Source organism: Elgaria multicarinata, chromosome 4 (genome assembly GCF_023053635.1).
Source record: "Elgaria multicarinata webbii isolate HBS135686 ecotype San Diego chromosome 4, rElgMul1.1.pri, whole genome shotgun sequence".
NCBI classification, from domain to species: Eukaryota; Metazoa; Chordata; class Lepidosauria; order Squamata; family Anguidae; genus Elgaria; species Elgaria multicarinata.
In genome coordinates, this window is record NC_086174.1 from 12,757,731 (window position 1) to 12,782,720 (window position 24,990).

A 24,990-nucleotide genomic window follows, 5' to 3' on the forward strand; every position below is an offset into this window, starting at 1 on the left:
CATTCTAAGCCAAATAAATACGGTCTGTGCGGTGAAAGCAGACTAGTAGTAGATGTTACATTTCAATATACATTTTAAACCTGTACCTTTTACAGCCCATGCCTACCTTATCGCATCAAGCTATTACAAGAATAACTGGCTATACAGAAGCATAACTACTCATAATCCTTTTTGACAGTCATGGCCAAATCATGTCTGTCACATATTATTCCTGTAGCAGAGCCAGGGTTCCTGCTATGTCCTGGACCCCTTGAGCAACTCCGTTAAAGATCTCTTGTCTCCGTAAGACTCGCACCTTCCTTCTTTTACCTTCCCAGCAACATGGGATTTAGGCTGTAGACAAAGGGTGATTGACACAACAGACTCTCTACAATTAAAGGTGTTTAGTCAATAGAGCGGAGAGATACAAAGGCATTAAAAGAAAATACAAGTTGCAAAATGCAAATTCTTTTACCCTAGCTGCATTTACACTTTTCCAGCTGCTGCTTCCTCATGCTCTCGTCTTTTCCTGCTCTCCCACTCTCTCTCTCTCTCTCTCTCTCTCCTTTTTTACCCTCTTCCCCCAAAACAGAATAACTGTTTAAACCTTGAAGAAATGAAACTTAACAGGAAAAAATGAAACTTAACTGGGAAATGAAACTACTCCTCTAAGGGATATGCCCTCCCAATAGAATAACCCCAGGCTTCTAAGGCCTGACCTTTTTACTTTGTCTCTGTAGGCCTCAGGCCTTCACAAGCAGTATAAACGAGAGCTGGGTTGCTAAAAAATGATGGTAGCCGAGACCAAACAGGCAGCAACGAATTGTGTACGGAGGTGGACAACAGCAATGGGAAGTGAAGATGCAAAGGTTTGGTGGCCCAAGTGTTTCTTATTAAGTAGCAGGTTTTTAGGGAGTGACTGTGCATATTCTGCAGTTTCCCCATACATATTCAAAATCTGGTGGCCGGTCATGAATTAAGTAAGGCTACAACAAATAAAGTCCTTAACGGTACAACATCAAACAATAAAGGGCTCCAATGTGTGATGATAGCCTGGTGAGATGTTAGAAGCCAGATTTGGAGGTTGGCGTGTGGAGGGGCGGGGGAGAAGCGTTGCTGAAAAGGGATGGAGCTTCAGTGCCTTACGAATAATCATATTGCTGATTCTGAGTCATTCTTCTGCAAGTCACTCAAGGGCAAATATGCTTAATATGCATCATTTATACAAGCTGCACCAATTTCATTTTGATTTTCAAAATAAAAGCATGGACTGTATATATTCATGCTTTTATTTTATTGTATATACCAAGCTTTATGTACTGTATATATTTGAGGTCACTGAGTTCATCAGATGGGATGCTCCTGGAGGTTTCGCATACACCCATGGCCCGAATGGAGCCTTCAGTGTGTGGTGGCTCTCTGTCTGTGGAACTCCCTGCCTCTGGAGGTCAGGCAGGCACCAACATGGTGTTGTTCTCGGCATCCGCCAAAGACATTCTTATTTCAAGAAGCCTTCCTCAATTGGCCAGCCAGGGTTTTATTGCATTTGCTTTTTCAAAACAAAGCAAAACATTTAACCTGTTGTTCTGTTCTTTACATGTTTTGATACGGTTGTTTTTTTAAAAATCTTTTATTTTTCACCACTCTGGAATCTGTTTAGATGTATTCAATGAATATATGATTCTCAGTCTTAGGACCGGGATTGGTGGTCCATGGATGGTCCCGGATGGCAAAATGGATGACTAAAAGGCTACAGAAAGAAAAAGCCTGGAAGGAACTCAGATCCATTGGTCCTTTAAGCCTACTGACTATTGTGAGTGGCAGCAATTCCTATTATTATTATTATTATTATTATTATTATTATTATTATTAATAATATTATTATTTATATACCACTCCATAGCTGAAGCTCTGTGGGCAGTTTACAAAAATTAAAAACAATAAACATTAAAAACAAATATACAAAATTTAAAACCATAAAAACTATAAAAAAACCAAACAAAAACAGACAATATCTGTTTAAAAACAACTATTCTGGGGTCAGTTAAAAAACTCAGCATATGCTGTTAAATGCCTGGGAGAAGAGAAAAGTCAGGGATGCTTTGAGGTGGATTCCTGCATTGAGCAATGGGTTGGACTTGATGGCCTTGCAGGCCCCTTCCAACTCTATTATTCTATGACTTTTTATGCTGTTGTGATTTTAGGCTTACGTTGTGTGTTTTTAATTTTTATTTATTAGTTATGTAAACCGCTTTGGATCTTTTCATAAAAGCACTATTTCCACAAATATTTGATTCAGCCTTGTTTTAGTCTGCATCTCACCAATGTGCTCTGTTGCGTATTTCAAATAGCCATTCGGGTTCTATTCTGCTGCTGTTTTATCCACTTTGCTTTTTACATTCCTGTAATTTGTGAATGGCCTATGTTTTATTTACAATGCAATCCTACACATGTCTACTCAGAAGTAAGCCCCCCTGAGTTCAATAAGCCTCACTCCCAGGTGTGTATAGGATTGGAACCAAACAGCACAACCCTATGCATGCTTACTCAGAAGTAATCCTTACTCTGTCCAATCGTGCTTACTCTCAAGTAATGATGCCTAGGCTTTCAGCATTATCTTAATTTTGTAAGCCACTTTGCATGCCTTTTATGACAAAAAAGTGATATGATGATAATAATAAAATAAATAATAATAATAATTCAAATCCTCATTATAAATCTCTCTCGAACTATATGGGATTATTTGAGGGGCTGGCCTAGCCAGTAAGCTTCACGGCCCAGTGGGGAATTGAACTCAATGGTCCAACACACTCTCCCTACGCCAGGATAGCCCTTTCTGCATGTTTAACTCTCATGGGTGAAAATGTCCTGTTATTACCGTAAGTAGTTGAATGAACGTGCTTCAGCAAGACTTTTCCAAATTAATAAAGCATATTGAGGTGTTGATTTCTAGCTCTCTTGGAAAAGGAGCAAATCTGTTAGCATCAGCTCTGTAATTTACTTGTTAAAAGGAATTGGATAGAAGACACCTGAACTCTCCTACCCGCCCCCCTGCAATTCCACTCCCCCCCCCCGCCGGCCCCCAATACTGATATACATATATTGGAACAAATTTAATTCAGACAGTTCATATTCCTCTTATGTTCATCAATGATGGCAAATTAAAACCAGTCTTATGTACTCGGCGCGCAGAGCCCAGAGTATTTAAAAGAGGCTCGATATGTTAAGCGCAGTATATCTCAAGAGAAATTAGGTATTGACTGCATGCCTCAGTGAGTAGAAAATCTACAAAAATCCATATGCTGCATTGATCCAAATATTACTTTTTAACGCTACTAACAATGTAACAAATTTTTAAGAGGTATGCTTGACGCAGGTATAATTCTCTTTAATTATCAAGGAACAAGCCAGAAAAGCAGCACTATTTACACGATGCAGCTCTCTCTTTCTCTCTCTCAAAAAAAAGATGTTCAATAAGATCTGGTCAGATTCCAGGATTAAAAACTAGCCAATCGTACACAGTTGTTTAGACCATTGGTCTTAAGCACAAGGAATGTAATTTAGAGGGGTAAGAGCCAAAAAATGCTAAATGTTTATTACTTATCTAGCATTTTTATGGCTTTATAGCTATTTTATCGTATTTGTCTCAAAGTAGGTCATAATTCTGTTTTACAGGCCAAACAAACCCCTGTTGTGCAGGAGGGGGCAGAGGTAACTGCTCATATCGAGTTGGTCCATTGATCTATATAGCTCAGGATGATCTATGCCAAGGATAAGACAAGGTGGAGTCTGTGGGCCCAGTGCCCCCTGGGATACTTTTCTTCGTGCCCGCCAAGATGCCCTGCCCTTTCCACTTCTTTTAGTGAACAAAAATTGTTACAGGCAGCAAGGATCACTTCAGAGCTAAGCAAGGGCCTCCAGCTGCGGCCATCTTCATGTCCCATGAACGCCTCTGGGCCACACGTGGGGCTCAGAAAAATAAAGACGGTGGCCAGGTGCAGGCCAATGCTTTCCTTTGCAGCATGTCCAGCCACTTAAAGGGAGGGAGAAGAAAACGAGACTTCTGCCACCTCCATCTGGCAAGCCATGCCTCCCATTGCAGCCATTTTGTAGTGGTGCCCAGGGCAGTTTCTTAAATTGCCAAATGTGCCTACAGGCACGAAAGAGACTGGCTACCCTGATCTATGCTGACTAGATGGTAGAGGCTCTCCAGGTTTCAGACAAAGAGCCTGTCCTGCAGATTTATTTTATTTCATTTATTATTGCATTTATATCCCGCCTTTTTTCTTCCATGGAACCCAAGGGGGCGTACATAATCCTCCTCCTCCTCTCCATGTTATCCTCACAACAACCCTGTGAGGTAGGTTGGCCTGAGAGCCTGTGACAGGCCCAACGTCACCCAGTGGGTTTCCACGGCCAAGTGGGGAATAGAACCTAGATCTCCCGACTCCCAGTCTAACACTCCCAGTCTAGCCACTACACCACACTGGCTCTCATATTCCAGAGATCTTTTGCATGCCAAGTGTGTTATTTACCATTGAGCTGAGAACCTTCCCTTTATACTTATCAGACTCACCATGAGCTACACTACAAATTGCCTAAGGCAATTCTCCCAAGTTCAGATGCACTTAGGGACGCAATGCAGGACCAGGAGGGAGAAGCTGGAAGCAGGAAAGACCTTTGGTGCCTTCAGCTATCCAGACTAGCAGGTCAAAAAAGCCCACGTGAGAGGGGCCCCTTCCAATACTACTGCCACAGGACGTGTGCTGCTGTAGCAGATTTCATAGGAAAGTTACTGCCTTATACCACGTCAGACCCTTGGTCCATCTAACCCAGTATTGTCGACACTGACTGGCAGCAGTTCTCCAGGGAAGGACGTCTTCACACAGCACATAGTTAAGATATGGAATTCGCTACCACAAGATGTATCAAAGGCCACCGATTTGGATGACCTTAAAAGGGGGGTTGGATAAATTCCTGGAGGCGAAGGCTATCAGGCTACTAGTCCTGATGGCTATGTGCTACCTCCAATGTTAGAGGTGCGACGTCCAATGTGCTACCTCCAATGTAAACCAGTTGCTGGGTGACACGGGCGGAAGGGCGCTATTGCACCCATGTCCTGTTTGTGTGTTTCCACTGTGTGAACAACAGAACGCTGCACTAGATGGACCCTCAGTCTGATCCATAGAATAGCAGAGTTGGAAGGGGCCTACAAGGCCATCAAGTCCAACCCCCTGCTCAATGCAGGAATCCACCCTAAAGCATCCCTGACAGAGGGTTGTCCAGCTGCCTCTTGAAGGCCTCTAGTGTGGGAGAGCCCACAACCTCACCAGGCAACTGGGGCTCTTATGTTCTTGGGTTACAAGCAGGGCTACAGCTCCTCCATGCACTACTGTTTTAATGCTGGAAGTAGAAGGAGCATGGGAGCATATGATTAATTGAATATTATCATGAATTATTATTTTCTACTACTACCACTGCAGCATGGAGGCTAAGCAACATCACCTCGTTGGAAACCAAAGTTCCCAAGCACCTCCAAATTGCAATCAGATCTAAAAATACATGCTTTTCCCCCACCCCCTTATCTTCAATTGCCTACAAACAAGGTCTCCGCAGTGCTCACGTACCATCCAGTGTGGTAATGTACCCAGACCTTAGTTTCCCTACCAGAGACCTCACCAGACTATAAAACATTTCCTCTTCAGGAGCCAAACTACCAAACACATCATATTCAGCAAGGAAAGAAGCTTCATGTACGACGGGGGTGTTTCCCACTGCATGGAAGTTTATTTTTCAGATTTGCAGATCAAAATTCCGGGCACAGGAAGCCCCTCGAAGTGGCTCACAATAAAAACCCTGTAAACTCCATTTTGCCTTTTGTGCATTTAAAAACAAACCAAGAAAATAAAGGTTCAAGCCAGTGTGAAGAAAAGCAGATAAACGTATGTTCTCTTTTGTCAACCCGGTCCCCCTTGCCCCCAAATAAATCACCCAAACAGATAACATAACCCGTTATATAGATGCACTAAACGTGTACAATTTCATTTCATCAGGGGCATTTAGGTATTTGTGGGCCTGTTGAAATGGCCTCCGTAACGCCAGCCCCGACAGCACTGAGACAGCAAGAGCTCAAACGTTACCCAAGCCGCAGCCACGGCTTCCCATTTTTCACCAGATAACTCCTGCCTAAAACGCCTTTTACGGAGGAGCAAGGCTCACCGGTCCACAGCCAAACAGCTCGTAGCATCAGTGGACTTAACAGATTTCTTTTCCCCTTATCTCATTGTACGGGTCAGGAACCGCTCGCCCATTATGGCCTCTTTACTCCAAACGGCTTCCAGAAGGTCAAATGGTGCAATTGTCTCAGCATCAGAGAGACGCAAGAGTCCCATTTCATTTTTCCTAATGACCAACGTTAAATGACTGCAGGTCTTAACAGTGCTGGCAAATTATCAAGGCCCTCTACATTACATGGTCAATGGTCCTTTTAATAGAAAAAGCAATAATATATAGTTGTTTGCGCCAAGTAAAACTCGTTAGAAAGTATTAGTTTAAGATAACAGTTCAGCAGCTATTAATGGCCACAAATGTTTGCAGACGCACTCGCTCGCTTGCGCTTACTCGAAGGGGGCGGCAGAAGAGGGGGAGGGGGGAACTGTTCCTTTAGGCATAGAACCTATTATTTATATAGCACCATCAGATGCATATGAACCTTTGTGGAAGGACCTACGGGGAGCGGAAGTGGTAAAGCAGCTCATCTGAGTTCAGCTTCAAGGTTCCTGGTATCTCCAGTTACGATACCAGCTGGGCAAAATCTCTCTCTTCGCTGGAGCCCTGCAGAACAGTTGCCAATCAAGACAGGAAGAACTGGGATAGATATAGCAGTAGTATGACTCAGCCTTACCTTTCTCTATCCCAAGAGATAGAGAAGGAGGAGTATCTGAGGCAGTAAGCCTACAGACACCAGTTGTCGGGGAACACGGGTGGGAGTGTGCTGTTGCACCATGCCCTGCTTGTTGCATCACGTCCTCCCGACATGAACCCACCCGTACACTACGCTCAACATCTAAGGTGCTCCTCCGAGTGCCTACTCCGAGGGAAGCTTGGAGGAAGGCAACAAGGGAGAGGACCTTCTCGGTGGTGGCCCCCTCAATTATAGAATGATCTCCCCGATGAGGCCCGCCTGGCACCAACGTTATCTTTTCGGCGCCAGGTCAAGTCTCTTCTCTTCTCCCAGGCAGTTAACAACATATGCCGAGTTTTTAACTGACTCCAGAATAGTTGTTTAAAATGAATATTGCTGGTTTTATGCTTTTGTTGGCTTTAAATTTTTGTATATTTGTTTTAAATGCTCACTGTTTTAAACCTTTGTAAACCGCCCAGAGAGCTTCGGCTATGGGGCGGTACATAAATTATTATTATTATTATTATTATTATTATTATTATTATTATTTATTTATTTATTTATATAGCACCATCAATGTACATGGTGGTGTACATGTACATTGTACACCATTGTACACTCATTTATGTACATGTACATAAATGAGAAGAAGAAGAAGAAGAAGAAGAAGAAGAAGAAGAAGAAGAAGAAGAAGAAGAAGAAGAAGACGACGTTGGTCCCTGGTCAACAGCTGTTTGGCCACTGTTTGAACAGTGAGCTAGAGTAGATGGACCCACAGTCTGATACAGCAGGGCTCTTCTTATGTTCTTAACAGGAAGAGACAATAGGTGAGTATCTGTTCATGCAGTGACAACTGCACAGAGTGGAATGAGGATCAAAGGATTAAATTACAGGCTTTATGGAAGAGATAGGTTTTGAGGAAGGGTTTGAACAACTTGAGAGATCGCACCACACAGACGGTTGGGAGGGAATTCTAGGCGAAATTCCAAAGGAGGCAAATATCTCAAGTTAAACAAAAGTCAAAGTTTGGCAATAATCACTTTTAATTTATTATTTATTATTATTATTTATTTTTTTGCACCAGCATAACATGGGAATTGACTTTGTGTCTTGCTGACATAGCAACTAAGAAAGTCGTGTTGCATTGACCATTATTGATCGCAAGCCAGGCTGCCCTCGGGGGGAGGGACACACATGCCGTGCCATATATTTTCGATATTGACCTTCCACTCTTTTTCTCTGGCTCTTTGGGCTGGCTATTGAATTTGGACTGCAGTGTAATAAACAGCTGAGGTTTAATTAATGGTAAATGAATACAAGACACAGGTTATGACTTTAACTAATTAGGGAATTGTTGAATTAAGTCTGCCTTGGAATGCAAGGCAGTACAATCAATATCCAATAAAAGGACTATGTATGTAATTTACCTGCAAATGTGTTTCCAATACCGTCAAAGTGAGTTTAAATAAGTAAGATATATGAAAGGCTACTGGAAAAAAAGAGAGGACTTTTTTTCTTAAAGTTAACACTTCACATAGCTTGCAAAAGAATGAGGTAACATGATGAACTGAGATCATTTAATATGAACGAAGGAGTCATTCTTGCTCATGAGCGTCATATAAGGGAGTTGGGAAAGACCTGGAACAAGGATCAACTGCAGGCTGCATCCAAGAAGATACAGTGAACATTAAAAGGTAGACAAAATTTAAAACCATCAAAAATATAAAAACAACAGTATAAAACAACAGTATCCATTTAAACAACAACAGTTCTGGGGTCCATTAAAAACAAAACGTTGTTAAATGCTGTTAAAATGCCTGGGAGAAGAGAAAAGTCTTGACCTGGCGCCGAAAAGATAACAATGTTGGCGCCAGGCGAGCCTCATCGGGGAGATCATTCCACAATTGGGGGGCCACCACCGAAAAGGCCCTCTGCCTTGTTGTCATCCTCCGAGCTTCCCTCGCAGTAGGCACTCAGAGGAGGACCTTAGATGTTTGAGCACAGTGTACAGGTAGGTTCATGTTGGGAGAGGTGTTCCGTCAGGTGTTGTGGTCCCAAGCCGTGTAAGGCTTTATAGGTCAAAACCAGCACCTTGAATTGGGCTCGGAAACGTATAGGCAGCCAATGCAAGCGGGCCAGAATCAGTGTTATATGTTCGAAGCTTCTGGTTCCAGTTATCAACCTGGCCGCTGCATTTGGCACAAGCTGCAGCTTCCGAACCGTCTTCAAAGGCTGCCCCAAGCAGAGGGCATTGCAGTAATCTAATTTGGAGGTTGCCAGAGCATGGACGACTGAGGCTAGGTTATCCCTGTCCAGATAGGGGTGTAGCTGGGCCACCAACCGGAGTTGGTAGAAGGCTTTAGGTAAGAGTTGGAGCATGCAAATGGACTTACACCCATCGTCTCCCATTATGTACCTAAACTAGGCACTTCACTCAACACAGGAGGCCATGCTCTGGGCCACACCACCAATCCGAGGCTCGGCAGCCAAACCTTCCCAGGAAAGCCCGCCTGTTGCCCACTTCCCAGGGCATGTCTGAATCATGACTTTTCAGAAGGGCTTCTAGAGATGCGAAGTGGTGGTTTTTTCACATATTCTTCAGTTACAGGATTAATAGCATTCAAGAAGGCTGTCAAGACTGATATCTTCCGGCAGGCCTATCCAGTAGAATTTTAGGATATTTTAGTATGTTTTTAGGATGCTTTTAGGATGTTTTTAAACAGTGTATAACATGTTTTTAATCAGTATTTTGTGCTTATTGATGCTCCTCGCCTCGATCCAATTGGAGAGGCGGGTAAGAAGAATTATTATTATTATTATTATTATTATTATTATTATTATTATTATTATTATTTTGGGCTGGTCCCATCTGCCTTTCTTTTCTTTTTTAAATGGAGGGTTTTCTTCTGTTAGTCACTTTGGATGTCAGATTTTTTTTATATATAAAAAGGCAGGATCTAAATTCCGGTTTTAAAAACAACAACAACCACGCAACCCATCCCCCAAGTGATGGATACAAAAGAATTTGGCCCATTCGATTTCAAAAGATGCACATGTTCGACTTATTCTAACCAGAGTTTCATACCAAAACCTTCCTGGATCTTGCATTCGAGAAGCCTGCATTGTACAATATAACCCAAGGCTTAGCACAGAACAATAAATGCAGTTCACTAGGTAGAGAGGACAGGTTTCTCCATGCTTCTGCCAACAGCCAGCAATGCATATTTACATGTTCAAGTGGTCAGTATTGCACGGTTTTGGGACAAGGATTTTCAGGAATTAAGAAAAATTACTGAACAAGAGGTTTGTAAAACACCAGAACTAGCTTTACTGAATATGTGTGTTAAAGAAAATAGAGAGGTAAAAGAAAAAATATATTAATTGGATTTATGTTAACAGCCATGAGGCAATTAATAGTAGGAAATTGGAAGACAGCTCAGATGCTGACAGTATCACTGTGAGAAAGAAAATCTGGGACATAGCAATAAATGAAAAGTTGACACAGAAGTTAAGAACACATAGAGGGATAAAAAAAAAGAGATAGTTTCATGACAGACTGGCAAAAATATATAGACTACATGAAAAAGAAATCAAACAGAATGATTTTGGCAAACGCCTATAGAAATCTGTGGGACTCATAAAAAATCAGATAATCAACAAACTTCTTGCAATACTTTGTCGGACTTGTCACAATTAATGAGATATTTCTATTTTGCATATTTAGAGCTGTGATTTGATGTAATTGACCAAGTGTGGGGAGAGAACAGGGAGGATTATGGAATAAGTATTGATGTGTATAGATTTATGTTTTATTTTTATTTTGTTTTTTGAGTTCAGTATATTCAATAATAATAATAATAATAATAATAATAATAATAATAAAATACACGGCTTGGGACCACAATAACTGATGGAACGCCTCTCCTGACATGAACCTACTCGAATACTACGTTCAATATAGAATCACAGAATCATAGAATAGCAGAGTTGGAAGGGGCCTACAAGGCCATCGAGTCCAACCCCCTGCTCAATGCAGGAATCCACCCTAAAGCATCCCTGACAGATGGTTGTCCAGCTGCCTCTTTAAGGCCTCTAGTGTGGGAGAGCCCACAACCTCCCTAGGTAACTGGTTCCATTGTCGTACTGCTCTAACAGTCAGGAAGTTTTTCCTGATGTCCAGCTGGAATCTGGCTTCCTTTAACTTGAGCCCGTTATTCCGTGTCCTGCACTCTGGGAGGATCGAGAAGAGATCCTGGCCCTCCTCTGTGTGAAAACCTTTTAAGTATTTGAAGAATGCTATCATGTCTCCCCTCAAACTTCTCTTCTCCAGGCTAAAAATGCCCAGTTCTTTCAGTCTCTTTTCATAAGACATCTAAGGTCCTCCTCCGGGAGCCTACTCCAAGGGAATCCACAGCTCCCAGAATTGAATGCAATTTGCAGTCAGAAATCTGCACATTTCCAAGCATGTGATGCATTCTGCGAATCAACAACAAAAATGTGTTCTACAGCATGCACAAATTTGAAAAATGCGCAAAGAAAAATGTGAATGGGTTTCTGTACCGAGGGTGGGGTGGGGGGGAGAGAAGTTTTAGGGCAACATGACAGAAAGATCTCCACAATGGAAGACTGACAAACTCTGGAAGACGAAGCTTAACAGATCTACCCATCCTTAGGAATAGCCCAGTGCAGGGATGGACAGAGGGTGGATTGAGACCTGCTGGTAGATCTCTAGGAGATGCATTGGAAAGGGTTTCTGACTCAAAACGGTTCAGCAACAGCAACAATAAAATGATTCCCCCTGTGGCGTTACCCCCACAATTGATTATATTGTATATCATAGATTCAGAGAAAAGCAGAGTTGGAAGGGGCCTACAAGGCCATCGAGTCCAACCCCCTGCTCAAAGCAGGAATCCACCCTAAAGCATCCCCGACAGATGGTTGTCCAGCTGCCTCTTGAAGGCCTCTAGTGTGGGAGAGCCCACCACCTCCCTAGGCAACTGATTCCATTGTCGTACTGGAATCTGTCTAGGTTTGTATGTCTGGTAAGTAGGGAACGTTAGAACTGGGTGGGAGTGGTTTATGATGTAATAGGTGGGGGGGAAAGGAGTATATAAGGAGAGTGTTGGGAGTTTGTGAGGTATGTGAGTTTGAGTGTGTGTGAGGAGAGTTGTTTAGTTGTAGAGTAAGGAGAGTTTGGTTTCTAGGGACTTAGGATTGGTGTAAAGAGAGAGAGGTGGTTGGTGTGTGGAGAGTTTCGATTAGGCAGGATTGAAAGCATTATATTTTCATGTAAAGCTTTTATATAACAATACACGTATTATTATTTTGTTAGCTACCAAATACCACGTGTCAGCTTGGCATTATTTACCTGCCTTGCAGTTATTAAACACCCACACCAGGTTATACCCACAGTATATTTAGAGCAGATCCTGAATTAAACCTGTTTCCCTCATAACTAAGGGAAAGGTTTTAATTAACCCTCCCTGATAACAAAGGTCCGCATAGTTAAAGCAATGGTATTCCCCGTAGTAACCTATGGCTGCGAGAGCTGGACCATAAGGAAGGCTGAGCGAAGGAAGATAGATGCTTTTGAACTGTGGTGTTGGAGGAAAATTCTGAGAGTGCCTTGGACTGCAAGAAGATCAAACCAGTCCATACTCCAGAAAATAAAGCCAGACTGCTCACTTGAGGGAATGGTATTAAAGGCAAAACTGAAGTACTTTGGCCACATAATGAGAAGACAGGATACCCTGGAGAAGAGGCTGATGCTAGGGAAAGGGGAAGGCAAAAGGAAGAGGGGCCGACCAAGGGCAAGACGGATGGATGATATTCTGGAGGGGACAGACTTGACCTTGGGGGAGCTAGGGGTGGCAACGGCCGACAGAAAGCTCTGGCGTGGGCTGGTCCATGAAGTCACAAAGAGTCGGAAGCGACTGAACGAATAACCAACAAACAGGTTTTCAAGTGGTGGCACTTGGCCTGAGAAGGGTTTATGCGACAGGCCTAACGTAAGGGTCTGTTACGTCGCGCGCGCACACACACCTTAATTAGGCTGCTGAGGGGCAACCAGGAGTGGGGTTTTGTATGAAAGGGACTCTTGACATCAATTCAGTTCTAGAACAGGGGAAGAAAATCCCTAGGCTCAGAATGTGCTCAGAGGCACTCTGTTCTTTATTCAAAGTATACGCCTTGTGCACCTCGTTCTGGTTGATGGTTCAAGTAAAAAACTGACAAGCCTAAAGTCTGCCCACTGGTGGCCTAGGGTCTTCCCTTGGCAGCTGAATGGAAGAAGTTATGGCAGTTCTTGGAGCTACACAGCGTGTTGCAGCCAGGAAGGAAACGGGCTCTCCGAGCTCATGAAAACGCTAGCCCTGTGGTTCCACATTTCCATCTCTGGCTTCCTGTGTTTCCCCCCTCCAGCCAGTGACCCCGGTGGTGGAGCCAACAGAGCTCACAGCTCAAACCGCGCAACCCAACGACAACCAACGTATTCTCAGAGACAGCATTTTCAAGAAAGCAAGGATTCCCTCTCCATTTTGGAAACAAGAAAACAGAATTCACTCTGTCCGGTGCCGCATCCTCCTTTGTCACAGCACTGATAAACGCACTAATCTTTGTCGGTCAGGAGGACTCTACCCATGGGCGCACAATGCAATCCACCAGGGCTCCAGTATGCTTCAAGCAGCCCAATTACTCATATCCTCCAAAATTTTTGAGCCGGGGGGTGGGGGTGGGGAGGAGAGAAAAAAACAACCTACCTACTCCCTTGTGGGCATCTAAGCTGGTAAACTCTATTGTCCCATTATGGCCCTTTTTAGGATTTTCCCGATACTCTTTGTGGTTCCCATTGGGACAATATCTGTAGGCGAGTCCATAATCAGCAAGATAAACCTGGAAGACATGAACAAGAGAAAATGAATGATGCTTTTGTCCTCTGAAAAGTATAACCTTTCTAATTAAGCCGGAGGAAAATGGTGGCTTGAGGACACCCTCAGATCTGCATTTTATGAAGCCAAATGGCACCTCAGGATAAAATATGTACATCTGGGGGCTACTTACAGTTACCTCCCCTTCTACATTCTGTGCCTCCTATAGACCCGTCTTATTTCAGAGTAGAATAGGATTTCAGTCTGTTTTGTTCCTAAGCTCTCTTCTCTCCAGGTGGGCATCCAGACATCATAAAGTGCAATATGTCTTTTATCTGTCTTCATGCTGCTTGTGGGAGCCCTTCTCCTCCTTACTAAACACACTCACACATACAGACACGACAGATCCCATCTTTCAACAGCCAGCCCTTCAACAAGTTCATAACGGTTACGGAAAAGAAGGGAAGAAAAAGTTTCACAAATATTGACAGTCTAACATACCAATTTCTTACCATGGGGTGGGGGGAGGCTTCGGAACTGAACGTTTCTTTGTAGTAGAGGCCTTTGAACATTTCCTGAAAGATAACCTGCCCTCCCCAAATGATGGGACCCTGTGGCATCCTGAAGAGAAGGCTCTGGACGGTCAGTTTTGCAGCGTCTAAATCCGGCACCGTTAAACCAAATGGAAGTCAGTGGTCCCGCGAGGTCATTTTAAACCCAGGATTTAATAGTCTTCTGCATGAACTTTAGACAGCCATGCCTATTTCTTCTTCTTCACATAGCGCATAGTTAAATTATGGAACTCACTACCACAAGATGTGGTGATGGCCACCAATCTGGATGGCTTCAAACGGGGGTTGGATAAATTCGTGGAGGCGAAGGCTATCAATGGCTACTAGCCCTGATGGTTGTGTGCTGTCTCCAATATCTGATGGTCCCTGGCCAATGGCTGGTTTGCCACTGTGTGAACAGAGTGCTGGACTAGATGGACCCTTGGTCTGATCCAGCATCAGGGCACTTCTTAGGTTCTTATTATTTCAGTTGTGAAGCACAGACCTACCATTTCTCCTCTCCCCTTTCTACTGCTGTTCTATGCCTTGCAACTTCCTAATACGTTACCGCGGTCCTTTTCCTTTCAGACAGCTGATAGGAAAAGGACGTAGGGCAGGATCCAATGGTGGCCTTGCGCGTGCAGCCAGCTCCACTGAACCTAATCCGTGCATAGCCATCCTCACCATTTCTGGTCCGCAAGCGGCCACTACTATCTGTGGCGGCGATGTAGCATTTCCGGGAAACCTGCCCTTTCCAGAAGCGCGCGTTGGATCTTGCCCTTACTCTGAGCATGTGCCGTTTTGCATTTTAAACTCTGAAATCACAGCACCCTCAGGGACTACAGGAAAATGGAGTCTGCTTCTGCTGATAAATACAGCAGAAGCAAACTTGTGAATCGCCACCATTTTGTTGTGGAACGTATACAATTGCCCCGAAAATTTATGCCGGCAAGTGGATGCCAACAACATTTTTATGCATTACCTGCTAACATCTCTAAGTGAGGAACGTTACCAAGGATCTCAGCCTTGCTTCCATTTTAAGTACACTCCTAAAACCTGGATTCTAAAAACAAAGTATATAAAGCACCATGTTAGAGAGCATTATTTCCACTGGTAAGCCGATCAGCAGCAACTAGAATCCATAAAGGTTATGGATCTCCACCCATGGGTTTGCACACAGAACATCTGCTGCATTAAAAGTCAACCTTCAACATCCTCCTCCGGGTGCCTACTCCGAGGGAAGCTCAGAAGATGGCAACAAGGGAGAGAGGACCTTTTTGGTGGTGGCCCCCCAATTACGGAATGATCTCCCTGACGAGGCCTGCCTGGCGCCAACATCGCTATCTTTTCGGCACCAGGTCAAGACTTTTCTCTTTTCCCAGACATTTAGCAGCATGCATGCGATGAGTTTTTAATCTATCCTGGATTTGTTTTTATGGTTTGGCTGACTGCTCAAAGTTGTTTTTAGCAGTATGTTGTCTGTGTATATTGTCTGTTGCACATACTTTACATTTTTAAAAATTACATATTGTTTTTAATGTTTTAATCTTTGCAAACCCTTCCAAGAGATTTGGCTATGGGGTGGTAGAGATGATGATGATAATGATAACCCCATTATTTAATTTTGCCCAAAGCACCTGCAGTAAACAAAGCTTAGGAACTCATATCTATCTTTCAATTCATCCACTCCTGAGGTTTAGGACAGGCATAACCTAAACCCCAGTTTCACAAAGTATATAACAAGTTATTTTTTGTTTTTCCTCCTCCCCATGATGAGCTCTCTATGCTTGCGTCCTACTCGGTTTCACTAGCTCCTTTCCCTCTTCTCTTTACTGTACAGGTGGCCCTCCAGATGTTTTGTCCTACAACTCCCATCATCTTTTACCATTGGCTGATGGGTGTCGTGGGCCAAAGTATCTGGAAGGCCACAAGTGGCCCACTCCTGCTTTATAGAGTCAAAGAAATAAGCTGTTGCTCCAAGCTGTACACTCTTTTGTAAAGACCTCATACCTATTTTATACCAGATTTACATATTCATTTATCCCTGTAACAAAATACAAAATTCGTTTTATGCAAGCCTCGGTCTGTGGTCTATGGCTCGTTTCCCCCAGTTGTAAAAGTGCACGTGCAAAAGAACATCCCCGTAGCACACCGAGATTCTAAGCCCAAGATCCGAAAACTCTGTGTACACATGTACTTGACTGATATGCATGTGAGATTGAGGACACATGTTAATAGGAAGCCATTTAGCGGCAGCTCAGAGAGCTGTCCTTGAGGTTCCAACAGCGATACCTTGGGAGAAGCTATGTTTTGAGCATAGCCAGCATAAGAAAGAGGGGGGCGGGGAGGCTTAATTTGCCAGCCACTAAGTTGAAGAAACTACTTTCTGTGTCACACTTTAACTAGTTTTGTGTTCTCCTGGGAGGCAAATTCCTGCCCTGAAAAATATGTGCAGCACAAGAGTGACCTTGCTTTTAATTTAATTATATTGCTCTTGATGGGCTTCTTTTTCTTCTCTCCCCCCCTTTTTTTTTTAAATAAAAAGGCAGGCTGGCTATCTTGTAGGTGATTCTGTTAAAATTACTGGTTCCTTTTTGTGCTTCGGGCAGGTTAACATTCTTGGGTTGGCTGGTCTGTGGCTTTAAAAAACACAGACACACACCAGTTTCTTGACGCAGCGTCTCCGGTGCCTATTTGGAATGTTGGCACCAGGACTGCGGCTCTCTTCCTGCAGGGCCAACAGCCTTTTAAGATCGTACTGATTATACTTCTCACCTGACGGACCTGTACAAACTGCGATACAAAGATTAAAGACTGGAGGTGGTGTTTGGGAAATCTGGGACAAGGCATAAAGCTCTGTCAGGTTGACCGACTCTATTTTCTTCTGTATCCTCTAGTGGATTTGCGTTGCTTGGTACCCAACCTAGCTGAGCCGGAAGACAATAATGCATCAAGTCAGTGTGACGGAAGAAGCGACTTAGTGGGAATGACTGAAAGTACCAAATCGCTGAGCTGAGCAACGTCAGAGGCGGCCTTACCCATACATTGCGCCCATCTATGCAGAGAAGATATTTGCTTAATTTAAAACAAAACAAACCACAAGCCACAGTCAGGTGCAATTTAGGCTGTGCTTAAATGCCAAATATATTAACAGAGAGAGAGAGAGAGAGAGATAGCCTTTTGAGGGCTTTTCAAAAGTAATTTAAAGCAAACACCTTTTACGGAACAAAAAGGACGCCATAAAATCATTTCTCAAAAGAAAAGGAACCATTCTTTGCTCAGTCCACTGTAGCTTCAAGGCTGCAGGGCATCCAAATCACATGAGATACTGGTTCCTCTCTATTCGGCCCTGGTTAGGCCTCATCTAGAGTACTGCGTCCAGTTCTGAGCTCCACAATTCAAGAAGGACGCAGACAAGCTGGAGCGTGTTCAGAGGAGGGCAACCAGGATGATCAGGGGTCTGGAAACAAAGCCCTATGAAGAGAGACTGAAAGAACTGGGCATGTTTAGCCTGGAGAAGAGAAGATTGAGGGGAGACATGATAGCACTCTTCAAATACTTACAAGGTTGTCACACAGAGGAGGGCCAGGATCTCGTCTCGATCCTCCCAGAGTGCAGGACACGGAATAACGGGCTCAAGTTAAAGGAAGCCAGATTCCGGCTGGACATCAGGAAAAACTTCCTGACTGTTAGAGCAGTACGACAATGGAATCAGTTACCTAGGGAGGTTGTGGGTTCTCCCACCCTAGAGGCATTCAACAGGCAGCTGGACAAGCATCTGTCAGGGATGCTTTAGGGTGGATTCCTGCATTGAGCAGGGGGTTGGACTCAATAGCCTTGTAGGCCCCTTCCAACTCTGCTATTCTATGATTCTATGATTCAGGCTAGAAGTGAGGAGGTTCTTCCTTAATGTAAGAGCTGTTTAGGGAAAGAAGTCAGTGGCTTAGGGAGGTGTAGAACAATTTTCCCTGGAGGTTTCCAAGGAAAGACTGGACGAGAAGTCCATAAGGCCCATTATTATTGACTCTGACTGGCAGTAGCTCTCCAGGGGCTCAGATGGAAATCTTCCCTGGAGAGGACAGCGATTCAACCTGGGATATTTGCATTCAAAGCACACATTCTGCCGATGGAAAACGTCGACTCCAATGTCAGTGGGGTGGTGAATCTGCTCAGGGTTTCAGAACCTGAAGCACCTTGAATGGCTCCTTTAGCATCCCGACTGGTGCTGACTGAATCCCCGAGTAGATTCACTGACCCAGTGACATCAGAGCCAACAGTCTCCATCAGTGAGCTATGGCCCTTACCCAAACTGAACACAACTACAGCACGCTCAGGCGGGCTTAAGGGAGGAAAGTGGAACGTCTTTCAAACCATGTTCCTAGAAATAAGAAAATAAGAATGTGTGGTGTGCTGTAGCTGCCCAAGTGTCCCCAAGGAGTCGAAACCAAGGAAAGTTCCTGGGCCAATCCACAAAGCTTTATTGCACACAATTAACACTTCTGTATACTCCAGGAAATAAAGCCAGACTGCTCACTTGAGGGAATGGTATTAAAAGCAAAACTGAAGTACTTTGGCCACATAATGAGAAGACAGGACACCCTGGAGAAGAGGCTGATGCTAGGGAAAGTGGAAGGCAAAAGGAAGAGGGGCCGACCAAGGGCAAGATGGAGGGATGATATTCTGGAGGTGACGGACTTAGAATCATAGAATCATAGAATAGCAGAGTTGGAAAGGGCCTACAAGGCCATCGAGTCCAACTCCCTGCTTAATGCAGGAATCCACCCTAAAGCATCCCTGACAGGCCTCTAGGGTGGGAGAGCCCACAACCTCCCTAGGTAACTGGTTCTATTGCTGTACTGCTCTAACACTCAGGACGTTTTTCCTGATGTCCAGCTGGAATCTGGCTTCCTTCAACTTGAGCTCGTTATTCCGTGTCCTGCACTCTGGGAGGATTGAGAAGAGATCCTGGCCCTTCTCTGTGTGACAACCTTTTAAGTATTTGAAGAGTGCTATCATGTCTCCCCTCAATCTTCTCTTCTCTTGACCTTCTCTTCGACTTGACCTTGGGGGAGCTAGGGGTGGCAACGGCCGACAGAAAGCTCTGGTGTGGGCTGGTCCATGAAGCCATGAAGAGTCGGAAGTGACTGAACGAATAAACAAGAAAACACAAACTATTATTATTATTATTATTATTTTTATATAGCACCATCAGTGTACATGGTGCTGTACAGAGTAAAACAGTAAATAGCAAGACCCTGCCGCATAGGCTTACAATCTAATAAAATCATAGTAAAACAATAAGGAGGGGAAGAGAATGCAAACAGGTACAGGGTAGGGTAAGCAGGCACAGGGTAGGGTAAAACTAACAGTAGAAAGTAACAATAGAAGTCTGCACAACATCAAGTTTTAAAAGCTTTAGGAAAAAGAAAAGTTTTTAGTTGAGCTTTAAAAGCTGCGGTTGAACTTGTAGTTCTCAAATGTTCTGGAAGAGCGTTCCAGGCGTAAGGGGCAGCAGAAGAAAATGGACGAAGCCGAGCAAGGGAAGTAGAGGCCCTTGGGCAGGCGAGAAACATGGCATCAGAGGAGCGAAGAGCACGAGCGGGGCAATAGTGTGAGATGAGAGAGGAGAGATAGGAAGGAGCTAGACCGTGAAAAGCTTTGAAGGTTAACAGGAGAAGTTTATATTGGATTCTGAAGTGAATTGGAAGCCAATGAAGAGATTTCAGAAGCGGAGTAACATGGTCGGAGCGGCGAGCCAAGAAGATGATCTTTGCGGCAGAGGGGTGAACAGAAACCAACGGACTGATGTGAGGCACCTTTATGGGAAAATCCCCCCTAGGCTACGCTATGCAGACTAAGCAAAACAACTGACCGTTCAAAGGAAAGAAAAGGCTTTTCAAATGTCCCAAGCTTCAAGGTGGAGGAGGAGGAGGCATGGACGCCTTCTCACGCAATCTCTCTCCGACTGTCTCTTTGGTGCTAATCTCGCTGAACGTTTTAACTTCCGGCGATTCCTTTGGAATGTTCACCCCCGGAAGTTGACTCCCTGTCTCCTGAGAGCATAGGATCTGGCTTTGAGGAGACAAGAGTCTGGGAGGGGCGCATTTGCAGCTGGAGGCTCTCCCATGTCAACTCCCCCCACCCCGCCCCACTGGCTCGGCATCTTCTGAATCAGAATCTGTTTCTGATTTATTTCCTGGGTCACCTGCTCCCAACACCGGAGCAGTAGGGGCATACATGACCGAACGTAAGAAGCAGCAGCTCGCTGGATCAGACCAAGGGTCCATCTAGTCCAGCACAGTGTTCACACAGTGGTCAACAAGCCGTCAATCAGGAACTTACAAGCAGGAAATGAGTGCAACAGCATTCTCCTGCCCATGTTCCCCAGCAACTGATGTACATAGGCATACTGCTTCTGATACTGGAGACACCATATTCTCCTCCATGAATTTGTCCAAACCTCTTTTAAAGCCATCCAAAATGGTGGTCACCACTAGATCTTGTGGAAGTGAGTTCCATAGTTTAACTATTAGCTGTGTAGAAGTCCTCCCTTTTATATGTCCCGAATCTTCCACCAATGAGCTTCATGGGATGACTCTGGGGGGTTTTAAATTTATTTTTATTTTATTTATTTATTGCATTTTTATACCACCCAACAGCCAAAACTCCCTGGGCGGTTCACAAAAACTAAAACCATTCAAAGTATAAAACAAACAGTATAAGAAAAAATACACATTAAAAACTGATTAAAAACATACCATACATGATTAAAACGTCTTTAAAACATCATAAAAACATCATAAAATGTCACTGGATAGGCCTGCTGGAATAGATCAGTCTTTCTCTACAGGAAAATGTCTCCCTACCCACTTTCTTCACCAATGCTGGAGTCTCTTTATGAAAAGCTTAGTAATGGCAATGAGCTTGTTTAAATATTGGTTAACCAATGCCCATGACTGCTTGTCTACACCTGCAAAGCAGACTTCAAGAAAAGCATTGGGCACAGGCCTCAAAAATGTGTAGGGACCCACTTTCTCACACTGGGAACAGGAGGAGGATTTTTTCAGGTTATGCCGCTGAACTTTGGAGCAAACTACCAGTGTATTATTATTATTATTATATTTATTTGTATCCCGCCTTTTGCCCAATGCTGGGCCTCAATGTACAGTGTAGTGTTGAGGTTAGCCCTGAGCTGAGGACTCAGGTGTCCTGAGTTCTAGTCTTAGTGTGATAAAGGAAAATCAGAAATGGTTTATTAGAAATGTCAAGTGCAAAAGCAAGGAAACCCCGTGAGGGAGTAAAAAGAAAAGCCAAAGGCAAAGGTAGAACCAGGCAATCTTCAAAACGGAATATTTACAAAAGTTTATTTACAGTGCCAAGGTACCGCCTACGCGTTTCGAATGCAACTGCGCTCTTCCTCAGGGCTGTTATAGAGTTTGTTACACTGCAGACAACTTAACGAACTCTATAACAGCCCTGAGGAAGAGCGCAGTTGCGTTCGAAACGCGTAGGCGGCACCTTGGCACTGTAAATAAACTTTTGTAAATATTCCGTTTTGAAGATTGCCTGGTTCTACCTTTGCCTTTTCTTATTAGAAATGTCATCTGAATCAGAGATTCTGGCTTGTTGCTCCCAAACCAACAAGGATTCATAAACCAGGAACATTTTTTCTTCTTACAATCTTGGCCTGTAGAACTTGTGCAACAAGCCTGGATCGCCAGTTTAGGTGACCCACTAAGCAAAATATTTCTAATTTGTTTAGCCGTTTGCATTAGCAGGAGGAGCCAAGCAAGAGCAAACAGGCCATGTGCATGGGAATAGCCCTTCGACTGATATGGCAGAGCTGACAAAGGTAAACAGCTGCCAAACTTGGGACACGTTGTGGGAAGCCCAACAGAGTGAGGACATACCTGCTTGGTAGGGCCTTGTAATGATACACTCCTATAGCCCCCAAGTAAGGGATCTGTCCACTCCATTCCCCTGAGGGTGGCTTCCCCACAGCAGTGGAGAGGGGACAGCCATCTAACTGTTCCTTGGACTCCTCCTCCTTGGCTCTAAAGTGTCTTGACTGCAAAGTTACGGGCTGGTTACGGAGTCTGCCACCTAGTGACCGGAGGTAGTACTGACATATTGTATTATGATTTTCTGTACATTTTCCTGAGCACTAGAATAGCAATGGTTTGACCGAATTTGCCCATGTAAGAGAAGGCCAATTGTCTGGAATTATCTAATGCTGCAACATTTGATACTGCAATAAGACTAAAACAATCTAAGCATCCCAGTAGCCACTGTTGCCTTTAAAACTGGATTGTCAGCTGTGAAATGGACTCCCTTCTAAGGAGGCCAAGAGAGTAGTCATATAACACAACCTAGAACCCCGCGATGCTCTGATAGTTACAAGCCTCTTTCTGCGATTGCTTCAATGCAGCCAAAATTCTACAACAGTTTCCCCCCACCTGGTGCCCAATATTTTGACTTCAACTCCCAGCATTCCTGACCACTGTCTACACAGGCTAAAGATAATGGGAGCTGAGGTCCAAAACTTCTGGAGAACACTACGTTGAGGAAGACAGTTGCACACAGACCTGCTTCCTCCATAGATGTAAACAGACAAGCTGGACCTTAAATGAATGGGAGTCTCAGATGCACATCAGAAGCTTCCAAGAACAGCACAACTTGAAGGTCAGGTCTTGGAGTTCCAGCTGCATGAAGGGACAACAAAACCAGAACCTTCCTCCCCATAAATCAAGTACAGTCTTAAGCTTCTACAGAGATTCTACAGAACACTTTCGTTGTTTATACCAACTGTAACAATAAAGTATTAGGGGGCAGGGAGGATTTATTTATATTTACCTCAGATGGATTTCCATAGCCCAAAAGTAAATTTGCCGCTTTAATGTCCCCATGAACATACTCATTTTCATGGATAAACTCTAAGACATCCAGCTAGTGGGGAAAACAAAAAAGGGGAAAAAACATATTATAAAGGGAAGCAATTCATATTTATATTATAATCACCCCCCTGAATATTACTTAGACTAGAGTACTAGTTGTTATGTGAGCAACTGAAAAAGCATAATTTCACAGACGGAGCATTTTCTTAACTGAAGGTGAAATGAGTGGGGGCAATTGAACAGTTGATTAAATCTAACAACAAGACTTAGCACATTTCGTAAAGCATTCAATCTCATGAAATGTAACAATGCTGGATCAGACCATGAGTTCATCTAGTCCAACACTGGCCCCGTTCCGAAGACACCTTAAACCATGGCTTTAACCATGGTGGTTAAGCCAGAAAGATGGGCTGTGTTCAGAACACACCTTAAACCATGGCTTTAATCATGGTGAATAAAGCAAAAAGCCTTATTCACCGTGGTTAAAGTCATGGTTTACCACTGGTCAAGAATATACCACTGGGGAGCATTTGGCGTGCTTTGGTCGAGAATCAAGAGTGAATACCTACTACAAACGATAATAAATTTTGTTCCATTTGAGCAAAGAACCCTTTAATTCCTCCCCACGTCAAAAACACCATGGTGGTATCTGAATAAGCTTAAAGCGAAACGGATTTATTAAGCTGGCAGCCTGTTAAACAAATTTCTTACTAAGCATCTTGCAACAATAAACAACTTTTGTTTAATCAAGTAAAACAAGTCGAGCCCAATTCAAGGTGCTGGTTTTGACCTATAAAGCCTTACATGGCTTGGGACCACAATACCTGATGGAACGCCTCTCCCGACGTGAATATACCCGTCACTACGTTCAACATCTAAGGTCCTCCTCCAGGTGCCTACTCCGAGAGAGGCTCGGAGTGTGGCAATGAGGGATAGGGCCTTTTCAGTGGTGGACCCCAGACTGTGGAATGATCTCGCTGACGAGGCTCGCCTGGCACCAACGCTGCTATCTTTCCGGTGTCAGGTTAAGACTTTCCTCTTTGCCCAGGCATATGGCGGCACATCTTAATCACCCACATGTTTAGGGTTTTTTTAACGGTTTTTAATGCTTTATGTGTGTATGTTCTGTGTTTTAGAATTTAAAATTTTGTATACTTGTTTTTATCTCAATTTTCGAATTTCTGAAACCTCCCAGAGAGCCCTGGCTATGGGAGTGGTATATAAGTGCAATAAATAAATAAATAAATAAATAAGTAAGTTTCTTATCAAGCGTCTCACAATGATAAACAATTTTTGTTTAACTGTGAACAACTTTATGTTCCATTGTTTATCCAGTGTCCCACAATTATAAACTTCTTTTGTATGGTCGGAGCTTTAAATATCACGTGCATGGTATTGTTAAGTATCTTCTGTTATGTTGTATATATTGTGGTACTATTATGCCATTATATAAAACATTTCTTTAAATTATTTACCCCATTTCTGTTTATTATTCAGTATTGCAGTTTGTATACTTTGTGTAGTTTTCTTCTTATGTTCTTACCATTCCCGCCCCAATCTGCAGAACAGTTCCCTTGTTAAACCTCCGTCCCTGTCGTTCCAAGACGGTTTGCAAATCTTCTCCTAATCTTTCCATCACCATAAACCTGTAACTGTTACAACACAAAGAAAAATGATCACGTTCTGTTACTTTATAATATCTTCTCGATCCTCCCAGAGCGCAGGACACGGAATAACGGGCTCAAGTTACAGAAGTCAGATTCCGGCTGGACATCAGGAAAAACTTCCTGACTGTT

The 24,990-nt window shown here is 43.6% G+C and overlaps 1 protein-coding gene across 1 annotated transcript in view; it reads right to left on the reverse strand.

Annotated features, from left to right (window-relative positions):
* The window catches only part of VRK2 (VRK serine/threonine kinase 2), a 74,809-nt gene that overhangs the window by 30,407 nt on the left and 19,412 nt on the right, over window positions 1-24,990 (reverse strand). Inside the window, 3 exon segments of the mRNA XM_063123805.1 lie at window positions 13,642-13,774; window positions 23,154-23,246; window positions 24,738-24,846. Of these exon segments, the coding sequence (XP_062979875.1) occupies window positions 13,642-13,774; window positions 23,154-23,246; window positions 24,738-24,846 (335 nt within the window).